Consider the following 23700-nt stretch of genomic DNA (forward strand, 5'->3'; position numbering starts at 1 on the left):
GACTGAAATCTTGTCCTTTGTAATTTTTTTCCCCGACAGATAACACAGTAAGTCAATAAGTTTGTCTATGTGTCTTCTTGTGAATTGTGTGTCAGTTCTTAGTTCTTCAAAATTGTTTACAGGCATAGATGACAAATTAGATTTTACCAGCTAAATTACTTGAAAACTGCAATTTGATTTTTTTTTTTCACTAATAGAACTTGCTGTAGAAAGAGATGAGAGATCAGTACGTAAAAGTAGGTCTAAAGGTGGTTGAGACTCATCAATTAATTAACTTGCTGTAACAATTTAAAAACAAAAAATAGTTCTTAACAGCAAAGAACATGAGCGTGTAATGAGGAAGTCAAATGCTGAAGTTATTACATTAAAAGCTGCTTTGCTTTGTTTTGTTTTGTAAGGCATTATTATTTCTAGAACATCGATCTCGATCACCAGCTCCTGAGGAACACAACTGTATGTATTTTTTATAGTGTTTCTTTATATTTTTAGGGGCTTGCTTGATCTTAAATGAGCAATGGACTACAGTGTTAGAAGCATGCAGGATGTTGTAGGGCCTATGGAATATTCAGGTCATTGAAAAAAAAGCCCAATATTGTCAGTAGTACTAATGTGCTAGCACTTTGGTCCTTCTTACCTTTTTTTGTCCCTATGTCTTAACTTTACACTGTTCTTTTGACAGAAAAAAAATCACATTTCAGTGGTTTGGGTTTTTGTTTGTTTGTTTGTTTTAGAGGAGGAACAAAGTGACACAACACCCAGTGTGGTTATAATAATTTAGCACTATTAGAATTGCATGCTTGTACTGGAAAACCTTCTTTCCATTGTTTTATGAATCCCGTAATGTTTATTTCACAGTTGTCACAGTGCTCCCTTCTGCTGACATTAGTTAATAAATTAAAACACGTGCAATCTTATCAAGAGCAGCTAACTTTGGTTTATTCCCTTACTCACAAAAGAAGCAGCAAAGTGGTATGTGGCAGATAATTTTTACTGATTTGTTCTTTACACTTTCAAGCTGAAAAAGTACAGGATATCAACATATATCCCACAATAAGGAGAAAAATTCTTTTTTAAGGAATTCTTTTTAGCCTTTTCTATGCAGTTGTTATTTATGCAGTTTTGTGTGCTGCCAAAAGTGACGAAGAACAGCAGTGGGTGCTTTTAACTGAAGTGTTGATTGGTTGTGTACAATGCATAGACTCCCCTCTAAATTTAAACTTTGTACCTGACCACTTTTGTTGTTAAACTTGTGTAATGTGAATTTTGTCACCATATTTATGTTATGATACTGGCTGTAGTGATTTTTTTTTCTTCTTCCCCCAGATAGCTGGATTTGAAAAAGTGATACTTTCACCAGGAACTGTTTAGTTTGTACTTCAGTAATTTAAATTCTCCCCATTAGCCTAATAACGTAGTCATTGGAACAGAGGCTGAACTGATAGTAAAGTGTTATTTCAGAGAAACACTTGCATGGAAGAGATATTAAAGAAAGAGAAAGCAACCTTAGAGTACCTGTAGTTGCTACTTGAGACTGCAGCTTTTCTTAGTTTTTAATAAATTATTCCCATGAGAATTGTGGCTTATAGTTTTATAAATTATGGGGATATTGACCTGTAGCTAAGTCATTGACCTGTATGGGTATACTAACCCATTCCTAACAGCATGAATTAATAGTTGTTAAATTGACCCTTATTTTAAAAAGCAAAGCAAAACAAACCCAGAAGGAAATGGCTTGAGGAAGAGCAAAAATGTTATGAAGTTTCACTTAAGAGTTTTTCTTTTTATGTGAGTCAATGACCATGTCGAATTAAGAGGCAATTATGAATATTTTAGATGTTAGGGCTTGACTGTTCAGGGGCATTTAAGAAGATTCATCCAAACTACCAGTGATTTAGTGGCATGATTTTAAAGTGGTATTGTGAAATTGATTGAAATTCCTATGTAGACATATTTGTTTGGACTTAAGAGAGCCTGTACTTAATTCTTTTTGGAAGTAACAGTAGAAGTAGAACCATTTAATTTAACCTAAATAAATCCACTTGAAATTTAGTTTCAGTTCACTTTAAGTTCATAAGTGTAAGCAGACTTCTGCACAAAGAATACTAAGTGCTGATCTGAATTATGCATGTTCCTGTGATTCTTATGGTACTAGTACATCCTAATGCTTTTATTAGTTCATAGGGAATGAAAATACAAAATGAAGGTATTTGTCATTTTAAGGCCTGTACTGTTGTCTCTAATGTAGCTAATTGCGTAGTTGATTCTGTATAAAAGATATGGGCAATGAGCTGGGAAAATTCAGCTCCTGGTGCAGTAGATCTGTTGCTGGTCATGTTTGGTAATGTTTAAGACATCATAAATAGCAATTTGAGTAAAAAATTCTTCCGACCTCCATTTTGTAACCTTACCTTTGGTAGACTGAGGAGAGGGAAAATGATGTATTTGCTGTTGAGTTCACTGAACTTATAATAAGCTTCCCAATGTACTTGAACTAATATTAGAACATTTTCCTTTGTAGTGTTTGTCATTCTTGCATGATTATTTGGTGGTGTGTTAACATATTTAAGTGTATACTTTCAAAAAATAAAATGTCTTGTGGATGTTTTATACTGGAGAATAATTCTGCTTGAGAGCTGCTAGTATACTATTCAGGTAAAGGTTTTTTAAGTTTAATTGGCTTGGCGAATGTGCTTCCGAGGAGAGAAAAATGAATACAACTTCTGTAAAAGATCAAACAAAACATTGGATATAAAATGTGCAATAGAACATAATAGAATAAGATAGCAGATAATAATTCTGTCAAGATAACATAGGAAAAGAAAATTTGTGTGGCCCTTTTATTGCAGAACAGTACATATTCCCATACTTTTGTGCATGATTTTTATATCACTGCCTTTTTTCTAATATTGTCTTAATCATTATTTGCCTCCAGAAATGGTATGCTTATAGGTTAAGAGTACCACATTTGTTACATCTGTCCAGTATGCTTGATCCAAAATGTTAGGGGAGAATGTGATGAAAAAAAACAAAACTAAAAAAGGTTATTTGAGGTAAATGTAGAGCTTTGACCTGCCCAGTACTGGGAGAATGTTCTGTCAGTTGTTACGGTTTTTGTCCTACTCCTCAAAAACCATAACGATCAGTAATAAATGTTGAGCAAATAGCAACAAAAATGTACCAAGGTATTAACAGAGGAGCAACTTCTGCTCGTTGAAAGTGTTCAATTGAGAGGAAATCAGAGACAATTGGGACAAGCCTCAGCCATGTAGGTGTAACAGAAATGAGGCAACTGTTTGTTACTGGATGTTTTTATGTGAATATTGGGAGGGAGGGGAAGCAGCCTGAGAAATCAAGGATATTTATTTGTAAGACCTTTTTTAATGCTTCTGAAGTGCTAGTTTATAAAAAAACCCCGTCTTTTTATTGTTTATTACCAGTAAAAATTGGGTTATGCCACTTTGTTCTCATTTTCCCCCTTCTGTTTATCAGAGCTTAGGAGGATATTTAGGCTCTGGTCATATTTAAAGCTCCACAGTTATTTTCTAGATGAATATTGACAGAGAAGTATAAGAATTATGGGTGGAGGAAGCAAGCCTTATAAAACGCAAAAAGTTTTCATACTGTAAAAAAAAAAACCAAACAAAACACCAAACCATAAACAATGTGCTATCATCTTAAAGGGAGGAGCATATACTATATGATTGGTAGCCAAGCTTTTAGTGATCCCTATTGTGAAATGTTAAAAAGTGGAATTCCAGAATACCTGACTAAAACTAATAAGGTTGAAAATTCATAGTGCATGGTTGGAAGCATCCATTCATACAGGACTATGAAGGGGAAAATTCTGAAGGAAGAAAACAACTGGGGATGGGGGGTGGGGGAGAGAGAAAGAAGAGAGAGGAGTGATACTTGTTCCTGGATAGGTAATAGTTATGAGCCATTGTCAGGCCAGCTCAAAAGAGGAACCATAAATTAAGAACAACAGGACATTTGGCGATCAGCCTCTTTGCTGTGAGAAAGTTGTGTCCTGTGGGACCCAGGAATGCTCTGCGTTGGGATCCTGATGAGTGGGGCCTCTGACTGCGTGGTGTTCAGAGGTGCCTCCTGATTGCTGGTTACACAGCATAGCGATAGAGAGGGAATGAAAATGAGGAGAGTAATTACAACCTTTCCTTGTCAGCCTTTCTGAGGGACAGCAAGAAGACGTTGTGTAGGTCTCGTGAGAGTGCCAGGCCTCATGGGAGACTGTTGGGGTGTGAGAGAAAGCAGATAAATGTTAAAAAGTAATAGAATGGTGGAAGCAGAGTATCAGTTTCTGAATAGGCTGCTGTGAGGAAAGGGGAAGAAAATAAGTTTGCTGAATAACATGTAGAACATAAGCAGCTAGTCTGAACATCATATACCTCACAGGAGACCAGTTTAGGAATTGTAGTATTTGTTTTCTCAATTTTCAAAAAGTGTTGCTAGTATTCATACTGTTATTTAAAATTAGCTCTATCAGCATTGGTTTTTAACTTAAACTGGGACTTGAGACAGCAAGCTGAAAACTGCCACTAATTTATCTTTGAAAGTAATGTAGAGAAAGCAGATTTCTTTCTCTCTGTCAGTTACTGTAGGAACAAACGGACCTGTGGACATTGGGGTGTTTGTGTTTTGGAGGAATGTATAAGAGGAAAGCATAGTAAATTCACAGTTTTTACTTTTTCCTGATGTAAAGTGTGGTGTCTGATAGGGACTAAAATTAACGTAATAATCTAAAGATTTACTTAAAAAAATTTTTTTCCTGATTTTTGGCAAGGCCAAAGATTGTAGGTCATAGTCTATTCTTTCCTGTCTGATAATTGCAAAATCCATTACTATCCCTTTGAGATGTTTTTTATAAAAGCCTGTATTAAATCTGAATAAAAGCCTAATAAGTAGATTAGTTAGAACAATAGTCCTCATGAGGACGTTTGATTCTGAGTGTAGCTGCTAGAGATAACCCTAAATGCAATTAGGTTTAACTCCCTGTGAGTGTCAAAGGAAGGTAATACCCAGCGAAACTTCCCTTCAGATGACACTATTTTTAAAGTGTCTCAACATTTAAATTATTATTTCCTTTGGGCATCAGTAACAAATTTTTTTTTTTTAATTGTTGGAGAAACAGAGCTTGGAAACTTATGTTTTAGCCACTAGTTTTAGGTGGCTCAGTTTCTGTGGGGGAGCAGTTTGTTGTCCTCATCTGTACCCTTTCTAATTGTAAGGATCAAATATCCCAAGGTGGCCACAGACAAGTAAAAAGAGAAAATAGCAGATTCAGTAACATACACAAGCTTAAAGCGTAATGTGATAAAATGTCAATAGATGAACTGTTGATAGATTAATTCCATTTTTTTCCTCTTGAGAGAGAAATGAGGAAACTCATTGAACTCATTTAGTTTTGTTTTAACTTCTATTAAAACAAAAATAGAGACAGTAAAGATTTCAAAAATTTGATATTATAGGGTGTGATATAACAGAAACTGTAACATTTCAAACTACTAAAATTGTTTCATTTAATTGTAAGTACCACAGAAGAATTGCATTGTATTTAAGCATTCGGTCCCATTTTCACATAAAAAAAAAGATAAAGAAAAAAAAAGCTTAGTGAAACAATTCCATGACTTTTTTTTTTATATATTCCTGAGTATGCATCTGTTTACTTATATTTAATTTCTCCTATTTTTAAAATATGAAGAGTATGAAAATAATCTCATCAACCTTTAGTATTATATTTTTGGGAAAATTGCTGGTAACAACAAAATGAAGAAATTTGCAATGATTTCTTTTTTTTAATTTACCCAAGTGTTTATATTCATAATCATTGTGTTCTGCACTTCACGTATCTTTGCTTTACTTGCATTATTGTTCTTAGATTCATCTTTCAGTGGAACACTCCTGAAAATCTCTTGTTTTCCTTCCTTGCTTTAAAACAAAAGTCTGTATCATCAAAAGTGAAGCTGAACTAATTAGACATGAGCCAAAATACCTGAAAATGACTTATAGTCATACCACATCAAACTGGAATTTCATGTGTGGCAAGGAGACGTTTAGCCAGTTCAGTAAACTGGTTTTTATTGTTTGTAGAAGTTTAAGTTGTCCCTTAAAATTACTTTTTACCCCCAAAGCCAGCAATGTAAAACTCAGGAGCTGCCATTCTTTCACATTATTTCTGTTGCATGCATTTTAGGTCCAAAATATTTGTGCTCCTAAAAAATAGCTAATTTGTTGTCTTGCATCTTTAACATGCAACGTGGTTTATTTTCTATTGTTTTGGTCAGCTGTTTTAATATCTTTAAGTGTCTATGCTTTGCCTTTTTCTCTTTGCATATAATAAATTACTGTGCTATACAGAACACATTTTCATTCTTGATTCTGGTGAGTCTTGGATGCAAGATTATATTATTATCTAATATAAATTGTTAAGGATTTGAACCTGAGATGTACCAAGTAAAATAATTTCTCAGTGAAGCCTTAAAGGCAGTGAAGAACAAGAATTGAAGTGACCATACATTAATGTAGTGGGTTGACCCTGGTTGGATGCCAGGGGCCCACCAAAGCCGCTCTATCACTCCCCCACCTCAGCTGGACGGGGGGGAGAAAATATAACAAAAGGCTCGTGGGTCAAGATAAGGACAGTTTAATAAAGTGATAGCAAAGGTTGCGCGCGCGAAAGCAAAGAAAAAACAAATGATGTTATTCTCTACTTCCCATCAGCAGGCGATGTCTAGCCACTTCTCGGGAAGCAGGGCTTCAGTACGCGTAGTGGTTGCTCCGGAAGACAAAATGCCCCCCTCTTCCGTCTCCCTTTACTTAGCTTTTATATCTGAGCTGATGTCATATGGTATGGAACATCTGTTTGGTTGGTTTAGGTCAGCTGTCCTGGTTATGTCCCCTCCCAAGATTTTGCCCTGCCCCAGCCTGCCATTGGGGGGGGGGCAAAAATGTTGGAGAGACATCCTTGATGCTGTGCCAGCATTGCTCAGCTGTAGCCAAAACACTGGTGTGCTATCAACACCTTTCTAGCTACTGATGCAGAGCACAATGCTATGAGGGCTGCTATGGGGAGTATTAACTCCATCTCAGCCAGACCCAATACAATTAATAATTAAAGCTTTTTATTTTTCTGGTGTGTGCAAGGAGATTCATGTAAATAAATAAAAATAGGTTTTATGTTTCCTGTTTATGACATCTGAAAACTCTCCTGTCATTATTATGAAATTCAATAACAATTTTCGATTGATTTTGTGGTTTTCAAATGTAAGAGGACTCCCTAATCATTTCATGCTTTCAAAACCCAGGTATATTTGAATTAGTTGTACTACCAAAAGAAACCTGTTTTCTTTTTAGTCAAAGAGAAAGACTATTCAAAACTAAAGGGAGGGAGGGGGGGAGGTGTATATATTAAAATCTGTCTTCCTAAAGCTGGAGAGTTTTTATGAGGCAAAAAAGAAACTCCTTGCAACAGTGCAGTTTCACTGGTTCATGTCTAGTTGAGATGCAGCAGAATGAGCCTGATTATGTTGATAGTCAATGTAAAAGTCATCATGCTGCTGCAATAAACATGTAAGAAGTGATTTATTGCAGCTGAAAGTGTCCATTTTCCAAATGTATCTTAAGAGTCTGTTTTTAGATAATAAAAATTATCTTTTAGAAGGATGTAATGATACATACTTGGTTATAGGAGTAAAAGATAATACACTGAAAATAAGTTAGTATGATCTTAAATACCTACTGAACAGCATGTATGGAAACTCTTATGGACTTCAGGTTAAATTCTAATGCACATATTATAGCCAGATTTTATGCACTCTGTCATTTTTGTGGTTAATGATACTGGCAGTGGTTATATGTACCTCCTGCAAAGCAAGATTTCACCAGTATTACTGCTACTCAGTATGCCTTTTTATATGTCATTGATAACAAGATAAAAGAATTCTCAATCTCTAGATAATAATGAGTAATGTATTTTTTTAGTATTCAGGAATGCTGTGGGTGGGAGGAGGTGAAACATTCTATTGGCTGTATTGCACCAAAGGTGAATGGAATGGGAGAAAAGGAGGAAAAGAGCCATCTCTAAAATGTATTTGTTTTATTTCATTTAGATTTTCACACACACCTTTCTGAGAAATTGAAAGACAGACAGACAAGCTGGCAGCAGCTGGCTGAGACAAAGAACTCTCTAATACGTAAGGTTTTTATCTTGCTTAAACTATTCCTTGTAAACTTAGAACCTAGTTTAGAATTTGTGGGGTTTGCTCTGATTAATCTCGTTCTCTTTATGTTCTGCTTATTATGTATTGTGGGATTTTTTGTTTGTTTGGGTTTTTTTTCCTCCTGGGTATTTATATTCTGTTGAATATACCTGATCTCTTTACTACTTACTTCTATTTCATTGTTGAATATTACCTTCCTGGTTTGATTGAACTAAGTAAGGGTGGGGTTTTTACTGTGAGTCTTCACTGGGTGGTGAAGGAGCTGCATTTTCCCTGAGCTGACATTGCTTCATGGGACGGGGCTCATTACATGGAGAGAAAGAGAGCTGAGACATGTAAGAGATGCCAGATCTGGGTACACATAGGTGTAATTTAAAAACAATATGGTACATATATCTAGCAGTATTTTCACAAAGGCAATTACGTATGTTTTATCCCATTGGTAAAAGCTTGCATGTGATACATGTTTCTTCAGTGATTCTCGAATCTGACTTTCTAATGAAAGATTTAGTGATAGCTCCGTTCATCTTTAGTTTTGATTTCAATTTTTTTTATCTAAAAGTTTCAGATTCAGACAGTCACTCTTGGTGTGTCACTGAAGTTTTGTATCTTAGGGGCAGTGCAAAACTGTCAGGGGGTTTTGTTGGGTTTTTTTGGTTTTTAAGGAATGACCTCATTGATAGACAATCTTTTTTTTTAAAGTACCACTACTCCACATGCACATACATACCCTTTGTTTCTGTGAGAGTAAAACTCCTTTGGGAGGAGGAGGATGTTTGGAAAAAAGTTTGCAATGTACTGTTTAGCAAAAAAAATTAACAAGATGTAGTAATATAAATCCAGAGACTTCTTAAGGAATTTTAGTACAAAGTTAATGATTCAGTGACATCTTCCTCTTGATGTTTCTTGAATTTAAAAAATGGTTTTCATTCATTGGATATGTACACTTATACTAACTGTAGTATCAGTATGTGCCCTTACTAATTTAGCAGGGGCCATTTTTTATAAAGTCTTTTGTCCTCAACACTGCAATTTTTGCTTTGTATTTGAGTGCCTAATGAGATGAATGATATATTTTGATATTTTATTTTTTTCTTCCATTGCAACCGTGACCTAGTACATACATGAAAGATACCTTTCCATTTGGACTTTTCTCTCAAGCACTTAAGTAAATGCTTTGCAAAATCAGGGGCCTAACCAGGAATAATATTCTGCTTGGTTAATATTTAAATGAGACATAAACCAAGGTTTTCTTGTCACCCCCAATTTGATTTTCTGATATACTTCTTTCCACAATTGCTTGATTGTTGGTAAAAACTAGTGAATGGCATTATGCTTTGAATCTCAAACAGCATCTGAGCAAATACTGGGACAGTTTCTTACATCAAATTCTGGAAAGTACCGAGCATCTGTGACCATTTTGTTGTTAATGCTGCCCGAGAATGCTCAGTGTGTTTTCAAACTGGAGATAAGGACTGGTTTTTTGTGTTTCCATGCTTCTTAGAAGAGTGGGAGCCAGAGCATTTGGTAGAGCAATTAAATTTCCATAATGCTGGTATATAATACTAAAAACTGTCCAAGGTGGCATGTGTATGGTTGGTAATAAAGATGAAGAATGGAAATGATCTTGTATATATCTCTGTATTTCTGAAGCATTCATGATTATTGGCATTGCAGAAGGGATTTTGGCACAGGTGAAATGAATGGGTTATGCTATTTAGGCCATAATAAATCTCAAAGAATAATACTTGAGTGCATTTTCCAGGATCTTGGAAATGTTTTGCCCTACAAATTGCATCCATCTGAACAATGTCTTCTCTTATTTGAAGCTTTGAGACTTTTCATCAGATGTTGTTTCTCTTTGGTATAGTTCTTTTCTCTGACAACCTGATAGTCTTCCCAATTCAAACAAATTTGATTTATATATTGCTTTTAATTTTTGGTATTGTGTTTGTTCAGAGCTCTAGAAATTAAGAACAACATGAGAATGTATTAATAAACATATAGCAACTCAAAAATATTTGACAGTAGTATTAATTCTCACCTCTGGCTTGACAGTAGCATGCATTTAAGAAGGTAATTGAACTGGGACAAGTAATAGGAAAACTTAGTACATTTTATTACTTTTATGACCCTGATTACTTGGACATACTAAATCTGATATGACTTGTAAAATAGTTTGTTGCATGCTCTAAATGTGGTAAGAAAGATGCAGTGAGCTTATAGATCCAGATGTGCTGACCAGCATTGATGTCAGCCAAATCTATTATGTTCATAATTCAAGGGAACTGACTAAAACCAAGCTTTATCTCTGTTCCTTTTAAAAAGTACCATAGGATTTTTTACCTCAATCTGGATGCTGCCAAAACCAGACAGATGGCACTAACCTTGGTTTAAAGCCTCAGCTGGCTGAGAATGCATCCAAACAGTGTTGCAAGCTTTCAGTGTGCCTGTTGTGTCAACAGAAGAGGACTCTTTGTATCACCATAAGTAGAGCCCTCAGACTTTTCATTTTAAAGGTACCCAGTTATCGAGTGTGTTCATTTAGTCGGTGGATTGCTTTGCTATGTTCTAATAAAATGTTAGGTTTCTTGATCTATTCAGCCTTTGCTTTGCTAAGGGGAAAGATGCCGCTTGTGCAGACCAAGAGTTAATGGGAAAAAAAGGAGGTTAAGTGCTGAACATGGGTATTATAGTGGTCAGTGCTTCAGAAATACAGGCAGAAGGATTGTTGTCAGATCCATGTTCAGACTTTGGAAGGAAAAAGAATACAAAGCACCCTATAGGAAAATATCTCAATATCTCCCCTACCTAGTATTTGGAGTAGACCTAAATCTCACCTTTTCTGACTTCTTTTCTGGGAGAGGAATTCTCATTAGATTAAAAACCAAACAAACAAACAAAAAGAAACCCCCAAATATCTCAGATCTATCTCATACATCCAGAATTAAAAATAAAAACAAACAAACAAATGAACAAAACCACCCTGGGTTTCTTTTTATAGCTGTAAAATAATGTAACAAAAGCTCAGAGATTTATCAAAATCATTAATTAATGCTTTTAAAGCATTCAGATAGTAATGTTGAGCAATATATAAAAGCAAAGGAAGAAATGTAGTAGTGCTCTGCTTAGAGTATGATTTGAAAAGGATGCTGAGAGGCCTGTGCTTCTCGTTAAGTAATAAAGATAAAAGGATCAGTTCCTTGTATAGTGAGTGCAAGCCAACCTAAACACTAAGGGCAATAGGAAACTTAACAGGGAGGGAGAAAGGAGCGAGTCAAGTAATTAAAAAAACATATTGCAGTGCACTAACCGGTTATCCAGACAGCCTTTTTTCTACCATTTCCTATCTATTGGTTCACTTTGCAATCATCGTAGTGCAGTTTAAGCATCTTTGCTGTTTGTTTCAACATGATGATCTTGAGTAAACTGGGAGCACAAAAATCTGGACATTGTAGTGGAGTCCATAGTCTCTGAATTCATGTATGATCCTGTCAATACCAAAAGGAGATTTGAATGGCTATAGTTAACAAGCTATGTATTTGATATGTTGCTGCAGCAAGCATACAATTATCACAAAGACCTGTCATGATCTGTGATGTGCAAATAAGTTCTTAATTTGGGGATGTTATCAGTTGAATAATTTAATGAAGATAGGGATTATGCCTTTTCTGGGGGAAGAAAATGGATTGGATTTTATCCTGTGCTTATAACATTTAGAAACAAAATGCAACTAGTTGTATGGGGTTTTGATTTAGGAGAAGGAAGTGTCTATGGCATGACATTTAAAATCATCAGTGAGAATGGTAGACTGGTGTCCAGCAACTTTCAGATATAAATAAGTTCGTTTACTTTGTTGCAAATTGTATTTAAATACTGTGTATGGATATTGTGGATAGCATAATTCTGTTTAAATCACAGTAGTGAGGAATCTAGTTCACCTTGATGCTTTCAATGTGGATTTGCTTTACTGAGGATTATATGGGTTTGCATTTCTGGGAGATTTGGGGGGAGGGGGTCCATTTTAATGGAAATTCTTTCAAAAACACACGAGCAAAACCTGGTTTTATCATGAGATTTTAGCAATGATTTCTTTAGGTAGCCAAGTCCAGGTCATACAATTGCTCTTCATGCAACATACTGTTTTGATAAGAAACAATCAACAAAAGAATGTAAACTGCAAAGCCAAAAGTGTGTGATAAAATAAAATAATGAGAATGTAGGAAATTCTGAGGGGGAAGTAAAACTCTCTTTCATGTTGGTTCCTAGAGAACAAGCTGACAGTTCTACCAGGTGCCTCTCCTAGGAGCCGACTTAACACTTGTTACAGAATTTGTCTTGAAAACACCAGTATTTGAACTAAAGAATTTGCAAATTTGCTTGAGAAACAAAACAGATTGTGTGTTGAAAGACTGAGCTGCTAGCAAAATACTCGATCGTGTCAGATTTATACAAACCGATCTCCTGTGTATTGCACCATGTCCTAGAAAACTGGAAGCCATGAAAACAAGAACTTATATTTTAAGGAGTTCTGTGACAGCTTATAAAAAATAGCTTTTCCACTTTGTACATGAAGCTTCTACCTTAAAGAAACTGATGAAATAGGTGGTAATTTTTAACACAAGCAGCGACAAAATAAACACCATCTGCTAGTGTTGACTTATTCCATAGTATTCTCATGCTGGGTGATTTTATTTCACTTTTTTTCAGAAATAGTTAATGACACATCTGCTGTGTGGTGGAGGTGCATTTTTGGTGATTAAATGTGGGCATAAGTTTAGGGAAAACAATAATGAAACTTTTTCAGGAAACTGAAGGAAATACTGAACTACTAAAAGGAACTTACAAAACAGATACCTATAATGATGCCTTTTATTTATTTTTTTATTTTTATCCAATTTATTATTGGATCAAAAATGTTAAACATATATTTATTCTTTCAAAATACCTGGTTATCATGGAAAACTTCTCATGTAGTCTTTCTTTTATCAAAGCAAAAATCTTTCCACAATGACATTCTTAGACTCGTAAGCAAGCCTAGTTTTCTGTCACGTCCATGAATCTGTGGCTGTGAAGGCAGAGCAGGTTCAGGTGTCGTGTGGTATCAGTGTCAGATGGGAGAAAGTATTTAAGGGAACATAACATACAGTGCCATCATTGCAACTGCAGAACAAAATAATGAGGTTTATCTCAAGATCCAGCTGAATACTGTACAATAAGAAATTCTACATTCATGCAGAGTTGTTTACTTTTATAGAGTATGTCTTTATCCTGTAAAGCTCTGTGAAGCTATCTTTCCTCCAAGCCAGGTTGTAAGACAAGATGTAATCATCCGGTGTCCCTGGGTTATTCAGACAAAGTCAGAATTCATGGTGTTTTGTATTGTGGCATGCTTTCTTCCCTTTGGTAGAGCTTGGTAGTCCTGTTGGTTTGAAGATTCCTCTCCTGTGTCCCTGAAGAGCAGTCTCTTCCCAAATTACCCCAGTATGTCCTACCTTTTCCTTCTCAGTCAGCAATGAGAAGTCTTTCTTGTGGGAATTCCTATTTAGCACTTTACTGCAGAGGCATTAACATAATGATCCACTATACAAAATCCAAGCAATTTGGCTGTTAAACCTGTGTTTACCGTGCCAAATCATATGTCTCTATGCTGTTATCAGTATAAGTAGATTTTAATAAATCCAAAAATTAAATGCCTGGATCTCCATATGGATGGGTGGATATTTAATTTTAATATTTTGAGATAGAAATAAAAGCCATGGATTGGAAACCTTAGAAAAAAGAACCTTTGGCTACTATATTATCTAGTAGGTAAAAAACCAGGGTCGACTACACAGAGATATGAATTCAGATTCTTTGTCTAAAAATTTAAAAATCTCAAGTAAAAACAAATGCAATGTCTTCCCTTCCTGCCACCAAGGTCTGTTTAATGGTATGAAATCCTTGTCCTTCTTTTATTGTTTCACAAAGTGTTTTGACAAGTTGTGCAAGTAAAACTGTATACAGTATAAAAAGAAAATTACATCTGGAAAAAACATAATATAAACAATTTTAAAAAGAATTGCCATTTCTTTTTTAGTTGGGAGTCCTGAAACATATAGTGAGTATGAATGAAGCTTTGCATTACCTCCTTATGAACACTGGCTAAGGAAATATTGATAGAAATATGTTTAAGGATAAATGTCTCTACTTACAGTTATTTTAATACTTTTATTCAAATTTCATTCAGTTTATTATTTTCGTAATGAATGTGTAGGAAAGCAGTGCCTGTGAAGTAATATGCGATTAATATTAATTGTTCTGATAAAAGGAAAAAAAGAGCAATCTGACTTAGTGGATTTTTGTCTTTACAGGCTGCATAGTAATTAAAAATTGGAATGAGAATTCATGCGGGTTGCACTAAATGTGTACTGCGTATATTAGATAGTGAGCAGCTGAAGTCATCCCATGTTCCTTAGCAGTGATAAACAGATTTACATAAGTTAAATACTTATATTACAAACCTTTTGACTTGACCTGATTTGGTGTAAACATTGCATTTATGAATTATCAAACCTCTTTGAAAGACAGCCTTATGTATGTGTATTATCATTTATGTTAATCTGAAACATTTCTCAAGCTGCTATGCATGAAGTTAGGGTGAAGAATCCCTTGCTTATTCATACCCATATGTATGCCATGAAACTTGAATAAGGAGGGAGACAAGAAAAACTGATGTAAAAAAATAAATTATACAGATATTTTTTATACCAGTGCCATAATTCCTTAGATTAGGTTTACTTATATCCACTGCTAGGGTAAAAGTGGAGGGAGCCTGACCAGTGCTTTCTTTGTGAGTTTCCATATCTTGCTTTTATAAGCACTTTCTTTTGTTTGGATTATCAACTGGAAATATAATGTGCTTTATTCCAAACTGGATCTGCATCTGGGGCAAAATATTTATAGTCTCTAATGCCATAATAGTAAGTAAACCAAAACTGATTACATTGTATTTCTTTAATATGGAGAAGCAACGAGGAAATGATGACAGTAAATTATTTTCAACTATGTTACTTGTGAACTCTTCCCCATATTAAAGATTTTTACATTGACGATGCATAATTACATTCAGAAGTTGTCAGTGGAAGGCCAAGCATTTTGACATAAGTGTAGATAGTGGATGGGCTTGTTGTATCTGAACAATTCAATCTGCTTGGGATAATAAGCAGAGGTGAAAAGCTGAGTCTTACACAGCACGCTTCTTGATATCCATTTCCTTACTGGCAAAAGTGAGTTCAGTATTTTCAACCAACTTCACAGTATTTCTCCTGCCAGTAAGACTTACAGACATATCTGGTAATACCTTTTCATGCTTCTTCAAAATTTATTTCCTTAAACTGGATTGTTAGGAGTTAGTATTTGATCCCAATATAATTGTTTAGATTTTGAGTGATGGTTCAGTAGAGTGAATGTGCTTCAGAGACAGGTTTTTCTGTAGTGTATAAGCTCAGAATCTGGCCATACTTGATTGTACTTGGTTCATTTTTTTTTATTTAGAATGAAAGCTTTGTTTTCTCAGTCAAAGTCTGGGGTAGGAAAAAACATGTGCCTCATCCCACATGGCTTGAACTATTTGGTCCTTATTAATGAAACTATTGAATGTGGTGTTAATTCTAGGAGGCCCCTGAAAGGACTTACTGAAACTCACTGGCATAATCCTTTTTTTTTTTTTTTTTTAACAAAGCATGAATTTTATTTGATTAAATAGGATGTGGAAGTGGGAAATAGAGTGCATTTTGGAAAACTAAATAATCTGCAACTAGGAAAAAAAATCAGGTCGCCTCCTTCTCTTTAGATACTGGAAATCTTCATCTGTTACCTATCTAGCTTGCAAAATCTTCAGCTTTCTTTGAGCCCTGTAATATATTCATTGTTTGGGCAAAACCATACTGCTGCCCTCCCTCCTCTTTCCACTCAAAGGATACTTGGCGATTCTCAGGATTAGTTGTCCCCGAGTTTTGATTCTGAAATTTGACTTTGTGTATCATGTGATATCATCATCAGTTTGGGGAATATATATTGGTGCTTCTTTTCAATAGTAAAACCAGCTTGTGCAGCCTCCCTCACAGCTTATTACACAGTACAGACTGAACAGCCACATGTTCAAATTTACCGAGTGCCTAGCTTAGTCACTAGAATTGATGTATTCAGAGTAATAAAAGGCATCTCTTCTTTTAGCCACTGTCAGGCCGCCTTCTCTTTATAGAAAGCCTTGTCAGAAGTATCAGAACTGCACTTGCAGTCAAACTTTTCATTGTCTTCTACTCTTAACAGTAAGGTTCGGATCCTTCATTTCATAGATCTAACTCAGAACTAGCTTCATCGTAGGTTGGTTTCTGAACATTATGTCTGATTAAAAGTTACTTCTGTAAAAAATTTTGAGTTGCATATCTTAAAGGCAATATTCAATACACCTGCATTTTTGTAGCTTAAATTTAGGAATTGTATGAACAATCTCTTGAATACAGGAAGAAATTAAGACTAAAACAGGAAATTAAGACCACAACTTCCACGACTGTGCTGTACTGCTACATGTAATAAAGGCTAAAGGATGTAAATTCTACAGAGGCAGAATTGAAATAAAGAAAGTATGTTTCAGCTAGGTTTAGGTGAATCTAAAGAAGATAGACAGGATTGACATGTATTAATTTCTTAATTTTTTAAGTCACTTCTGTGATATGTATTATTGACATTCCTTTTAAGGTGGCTCAGAGTTGGTCAAGTCTGCGGTGTTAGGAAGTGATGTCATTTCAGGCATGCGTAGAGTGGTTAATACTGCTAGTTAAGTAATGTAGTAGTAATATGAAAAGTACTGCAAATGTTAATTATTACAAAAAATTTAAATGTTGTTTGCTTTCCTTTACCATGCTTTTTTCAGATATGTCCTTCTAAATCTGTGGTGGTAGTAGAAATCAAACAGTTTCAAAGTTAAATGTGAAGTAATGGGAAAGGACAGAAATACCTCTTAAGTGTGAGTACACAGATACACTAAATACATGTGGAGATTCATACAGACAAAATTTGAAATCGACAAAATCTAAGCAGTTGAGCTCCTTTGTATGAATTAAGAAATGTTATATAAAAAACAGCTGCTGTTGTTCACCTTCAGGGTTCTTAAGTGAAATCATTCCTGAGCAGGAGCATTTGGGTTGTAGCTGGTTTGATTGGGGATATTTTGGTTTTGCATTTAAGTTACGACGTTCAACAGTTCACTGAGACTTTACAGTGGATTAGCTCTCTAGAGTGAGAAGTTGGGGTAGGAAAAAGTATTTGAATTGGTAAAGCACTAGAATAGTTCTGTGATCAGTGTGTTGGAGTAGATTGTTGGAGTACAGAAATTACTATAGCCTCAAATCTCCCTGATGTTATCGTTCCTCCATGATTTAGCTTTATTGTAACAATATAAAAGATCTGAATTTGAGGTATTGTGACTTCTAAGTAAATCTTAAACTGTTTTCTTAGAAAATTTAGAGAATTTATGTTAAGAAGATGGAGGCAGCATAATTATCGAATGCTTCTACCTCTGTTTTCCTTGTCAAAATAATATAGAAAAAAATGTATTTTTAAAATTTGTAGGCTGAATATATGTACTTAGCTCATTCCCTGGTCTGCTTTTAATTAATTTAAATGCAGTTCTAAATTTGGTTCCTTGACCAGGTCATGCTTCTGAGCATTATTTTACATGACAATCAAATCAGCATTTAGAAATTCCCTTTCCTTCACCTTCATTGTTCTCATTATTGAAATATCTACTTCAATATTCATACTTTTTTCTAACCTCAACCTGAGGTAGGAATTCCAGGTTAGAGATCCTGGAATTCCTGTTAACTACAGGTTTTCCAGAAGAACTGGATGGTATTATGTACTCAGACTTTTTCAAGATCCCTTTGAAGTGTTGTCTCTTATCGTTCATTTTCTGTTACATTGTGGATCTTGAGAAACTAATTTCTGAAATGTGCCTTTTTCTCTTTCACCCTAGAGTGTGTTGCAAAGACTTGACTTCTCATTTGCAATGAGTTAGCCAGCTAAGATTAGTTACCTACCCTACTTACCTAACTTCAAGTTTGTAAACTTTTGCTAGACAGACTGCTGGAATTTAGAATGTGTTCAACCCCTTGAAAACTGCGCTGTGTGTCTAAGAACATGTTTTTAATGCGTTTCCACTAAAACTGCCAAAAATAAACTAAATAAAGGTAGTGGTTGTTTATTCCAAGCCCTGTCGATAAGAGGATTTATTAAGCCTCCTCGTTGAGGAGGCATGTAGCACAGGATTCTATGGAAAGTTATTATTTTTACATATTCTGTAGGCTTAAAAGGTACATTATAGGTTTTTTTCCCTACATGTAAGTCCTTTGCAGTTAGCTGTTTTCTGTAGTTATAAGGGCTTCTATGAAACTGTCATCGTTAAGGTGCTGTTACTTTCAGAAGTGCCCTACCCAATATACCAGGGATCCCCCAAGAGAGTAATACAGGGCAGACCACTGTGTGCTTTTCCTGACATAGTGACCTACTCTGCTTTTATTTTTGCCATATCTGCCATAAATTTATACTGCTCAAGTTTAAGTCTCTTGGCATTAACATAAGCAGGCTAGAAATATGTTTAAACCTGATTCCCAAAGTAAGATGAATAGTGCAGCATGTGTGGTTTAGCCTGTACCATCAGGACTATAGATATGTGTTCAAAAACTGTTTATTCCTACAAGCACTCTTTCTGGTGTTACTGTCAACTGATATTTGCAATGATATACTTCTATCAGTCATAGATATTTTTGTCTTTTTCAGTTACATGAAGACATTTTTTAAAAAGAAAATAGAGTAGAACCAATATTTCACTAAACCCCTAGAGTTCATTTCAGTATTTGGTTTTGGTTTGTTTGGGCTTTGTAGAAAGCCATTTCATATATAGGGAGGAGGAAGTCCAGTTAATTTCACTGTTTGATGCTTTGGAGCTCAACTGAGGCAAACCTAGAATATGATCTATTCCAGAAAATTAAAAAGAATTACATTTACCTGATCTCTTTAAAGATATGTAATTTCTAAAATTAATCTGGAAATCCTAGAATTTATTAAAATATCTACTTGGCTTTCTTTAACTGTTTACATACGGGTGTTTCCGAAAAGCTGTTCTTGGATAAGATTTTAATTAGCTATTGAGGCCGTCTTTAAAAAAAAAAACAACCAACCAAACATATTTTTTACAAGGTTCCTACTACATAAAATTAGAAAACTTTGAAGAGTTCAGGTAACCACATATGAGTCTTTTAAACTTGTAACAGCAAAATATGAGAGAAGTTCAGTCTGGACAACTTTTCCTACACAACTTTAACTTTGTATACTTTCACTGCAGTTTCCCATTTGCTTAGTTAGACCTCCCAGTTTAATTTCTCTAATTTATAGATTAAAAGAATTCTCTTTGTGCAAATTACAGGAGTGTGTGTATTTGCAGTGTGTCAAGGTGACATGCATAGCTGTGGTTTTGTGTAATACATATTATTACATATACAGAAATATATCCTTGAATTATATGTATACCCAAATCTGGAAATACAGTGGAATAATACGTATGTGTCTGTGTCCCTGAACTCTGTGGCACAGTCGCTGTTGACTTCAGCAGGGCCTGCCTTTCGGCTAGTATATGTAGAAGGTGGGAATTGACTGCGGAGCAGTATTTCCCACCTGGCTGCAGGACAATGGTTAAAGAGGTACTTGTCTAAGAAGATTCCAGGCACAGTCAGGAGACCTCTAACGAATGATACACAGTTTCTTATTCTGTAGTAGACAAAATTATTTCTTTAAACCTTTCTGTTCTTAGGCTACTTAAATTACAACCATTATTAAGCTAAAGGAGCATAGCCAATGAATGTTTTGTGCAGTGGAAAGATTACAGGTCATATAATGATAGGAGACAAAGCTTATTGAAATGCAAAATTTAATAATTTGTACTTAATAAAATGAATCTTTTCAGAGTAACATCTCAATCCATTCATTTTCTGAAGTGTCATGTATAGAAGATCTTTTTGTCTTGCTTACTGTAATGTACAGGACTTGAATAGGCTTATGTCCTTGCCTTGATATCCATCTGTCATCTGTTGCACTGTGGCGCAACTCTTTCTAAGCCTTCTTCACATTCACAGGAAAGTCAGATTGTACAAACAGCATAAGTTGTTGTGTTTTGTTTCGGGTTTTTTGTTTGTTGGTTGGTTTTTTTAAACACTAGTCTGATTGGTATTCAGATGTATTGTGTGAACCTGTGGCTAGAACAACTCTCTTTGCCTTACCTGCTTAGAGTAGAAAATGCAGGTACTACTCTCAAAGTGGTATCACTTAATAAAAGTGACAGATGACTGCTTATTTTAGTTGGAGGGGAGTCTGTAATATAATTTCAATTTTGTTTTATAGATACATATTTAATGAATTCCATTCTTCTGTTACTTCTGATAGAAAAACATACAGAATTTAACTTTCTGAATTCTGAGAATGATGTTAGCTTTTGAACTTAATCTCTGTCAGCTTTTTCTCTTTAGCCCAAAGTAACAGTATGTCTCTTTTTCCTCTGTGCCTCATATGTGGCAACTATTACTGTCCGTGACAGGGTATGGTAATTAAGTTACATTTCATGTTGAGGGATATTGGCTAAAAATAAAAACCAATTTGATTTCATAATCCACATCTTGGTAAGCTCCAGTTGTCAAAAGTCAAGGTTAATTTTTTTTCTATTTCACCTTGCATTTTTAGATTCCCCTGTGTCATCTTATAGCTGGGTGTTGTCTTGCAAAGCTCAGCTGTCTGCTTTCCAGGCAGTGCATCTCAGAAGCAAACACTAGTGTCAGCACATGCACAGCTGTGGTTCACTGCATGGTTAATTCTTAATCATTAATTTGCTGAAGTAATGTTTGAACCTATCAGCTTAAAGGTAGATCACTTCTTAAGCATGTTAACATCAGAAGGTGTGATTAAAGAGGTAGTAAAATTGTATTGGTTTTAAACTGTTGTTTATTATAACTTAGAGATACAAACCCAAAGGTTTTCTTCTATTATGGAAAAAGGTTCCATGTCCAGAAACTGGGGGAAAAAATACACTGAAGTGTTACACTGTAGCACTAGGATTGACACACTTTACATGTATATATACATCTTCTATATAGTAACAGATACTGATGGGCTCTTTGGCTACTGAGAACCTAGAGAAGCAAGGACATAAGCGGAGTATGCTTCCTAAAGAGAGCAGAGTATTTGAAAAAGATAGTTTTTCAAGATCTTAACATTCCTGATGCGCTCTTTGAGTTCTTTGATGAATATTATAAAAATTAAGTTTTCAAGTAAATTACACTGTTCAACGAGTACGTTGTTGGAGGTTGGAGGAGAACAAAATTTCTGGTAAGCTCACCCTGTATTTACTAGAATGCCTGTCATATGTGGGCACTTTTTTGTTAATTGAAAACCTAATCAACTTAGTATCCAAAAGGTTGTAAGCACCCGGACATGAAAAATAAATTCCATTAAAGGAAAACTAAGTTGTGTTTCTAGTGAATTTACTTTTTTAAATAATAAAGATGTCCATGTACTTTATGAATTGTTTATGTATACCTCACTGCCTTCACAGTGTTTTGGCATTGTCGTTGCTAAGTATGGTTCATACTACACAAAAGTTCATGAGTGGTAGTGTGAGCAGATGTTTATTGTTCCAAAATGCATGTGCAAGTGAAGACAAAGGACTGTAAATTTGGACTGCAACACAGGTTGTGCTTTCCTGAGTGACCATGCTAAGAGGCATAGGATGTAATTAATCTATGCTAAACATGCACAAGATGTAGTTGAGTAAACTAACTACTAAACATACTCCAGCAGCTGTTTCAACATAATTTCTTTTTCAATAAGCTGAAGAATTTGTTGAAAAGAAGCCCAGCATACACTTTGTATTGGATTCTAATCAGCCAGCTAAGGGACTCAACAATTAGTACACTAGAGGTGAAAATTAATCAAAAGCTAACAGAACTGTGGTGAAAGCAAGCAGTTTATACATTGATTGAAACAGTACTTGGCGGGGGGGGGGGGGGGGGGTTGGGGGGGAATAAAATATACATGGTTCTTTTAGTTCAGTGTAAAAGCAAAGTACATAAATCAGTAGGATTCTCCCGGATGCATTTAAGAACAGCATCTGCCTTTCCTGTATAATGCTGCCTAATATAGTTTTATCTGCACTCTTTTTCTGGTGTTCCAGAAGCCTCCAAAGCATATGATACTTGGTTCCCCTGAGTCTTAAGTATCTAGCAGATCTTAAGTTATCCCAAGGTGTCTTGTTTCTGCAGCTGGGTCAGGATATGGTTTTCCTTGGCAATTTTTTTTTTTTTTTAATTTTATTTCATAAACCAGGTAAGCTTTGACAGCTAGAGATATCTTTGAAAGAATTTTAAGTGTATCTTTGTAAGGCGTGTAAACTGCTTAATCAGTGGTTAAGAGCTAAAAGGTACTTAATTAAAATACAAATATCCTATTCTTGTTTGTATGGTAAAATCAGAGGATGTCATACTTGCTTGCTCAAAAGCAAGACTCTGAATTTAAGACCTGCATTTCCTGATGTTAAGAATGATTTATTCTGTAGATTTACATTTTGGGGTGGGTTATTTTATTTTTCTGTCTGCATGGGTTTTTGTTTTTGTTTTTTCTTTTTTCCACAAGAAGCTTAGGCCCAGTCAGCACCATGGTAACCCCTAACAGCTTGACTGGGGTTTTTTGAGAGAGATCCCAGCTGTTCTTAAAGTGGAAGAAGGCATTAGCCATTCAAGTATTTGTGTCATAGCAGGTACATACAGAAGAAAATGTAGGGGTGATTTTGAACTTTCTCTTATTTGTGTAGATATAAATTCTGTAACTTAATCCCTGGATTAAAGTATTATTTTACATGCAGCATGACCTTCACTTTTCTTATACATCTGAAATAAATGCTACTGAAGTTTCAATAAAGGAGATTTTGTGTATATGTATAATGTGATACTAATTATATTTGCATTTTAACCTAAAATCTTTTTCTTAAATTCAGCTCAGACATTAGTTTATACTTTTTCAAATTGTTGATTTGCTCCCAGCTGGGGTTTCCTATGTAGCACTGAGATATTCGTGCACTCAGTTATGCTGGTGACTTTGTATACAATACTTTGAGCTTTCACATATCCTAGGCAGAGTTTTGAATAATTCTTTCCTTAGGACCTTGCTATTTAAAATATTCCTATGAGGTTGTATCAGTTGTTTTTTGACAGATTAATATGTTTTGTATAAATGCAACTTTAATCATCTTTCTTCTAAATTCGTCTGTACTTAAACATCTGCAACCCTGGAGTTCCATAGCTTGGTAAGGTTGTTCAATCCCACTTCTAATTTTCATCTTGATGTATTACAAATTTTACCTTGCAAGTAATAGCAGGAGGGA

General features: G+C 35.1%; 1 protein-coding gene across 2 annotated transcripts in view; it reads left to right on the forward strand.

Annotated features, from left to right (window-relative positions):
• Positions 1-23700, forward strand: part of TENM2 (teneurin transmembrane protein 2) — a 544454-nt gene that overhangs the window by 212040 nt on the left and 308714 nt on the right. Inside the window, exon 3 of one of the 2 annotated variants that reach the window (XM_010579129.1) lies at positions 8124-8207. The exons of the other annotated variant lie outside the window; for it this stretch is intronic. Coding sequence (XP_010577431.1) covers positions 8124-8207 — 84 coding nt within the window. The remainder of the gene's footprint in view (positions 1-8123; positions 8208-23700) is intronic. 2 annotated transcript variants of the gene reach the window in all.

This window comes from Haliaeetus leucocephalus, unplaced genomic scaffold, assembly GCF_000737465.1.
Source record: "Haliaeetus leucocephalus isolate CR32 unplaced genomic scaffold, Haliaeetus_leucocephalus-4.0 Scaffold656, whole genome shotgun sequence".
Taxonomy (NCBI): Eukaryota; Metazoa; Chordata; class Aves; order Accipitriformes; family Accipitridae; genus Haliaeetus; species Haliaeetus leucocephalus.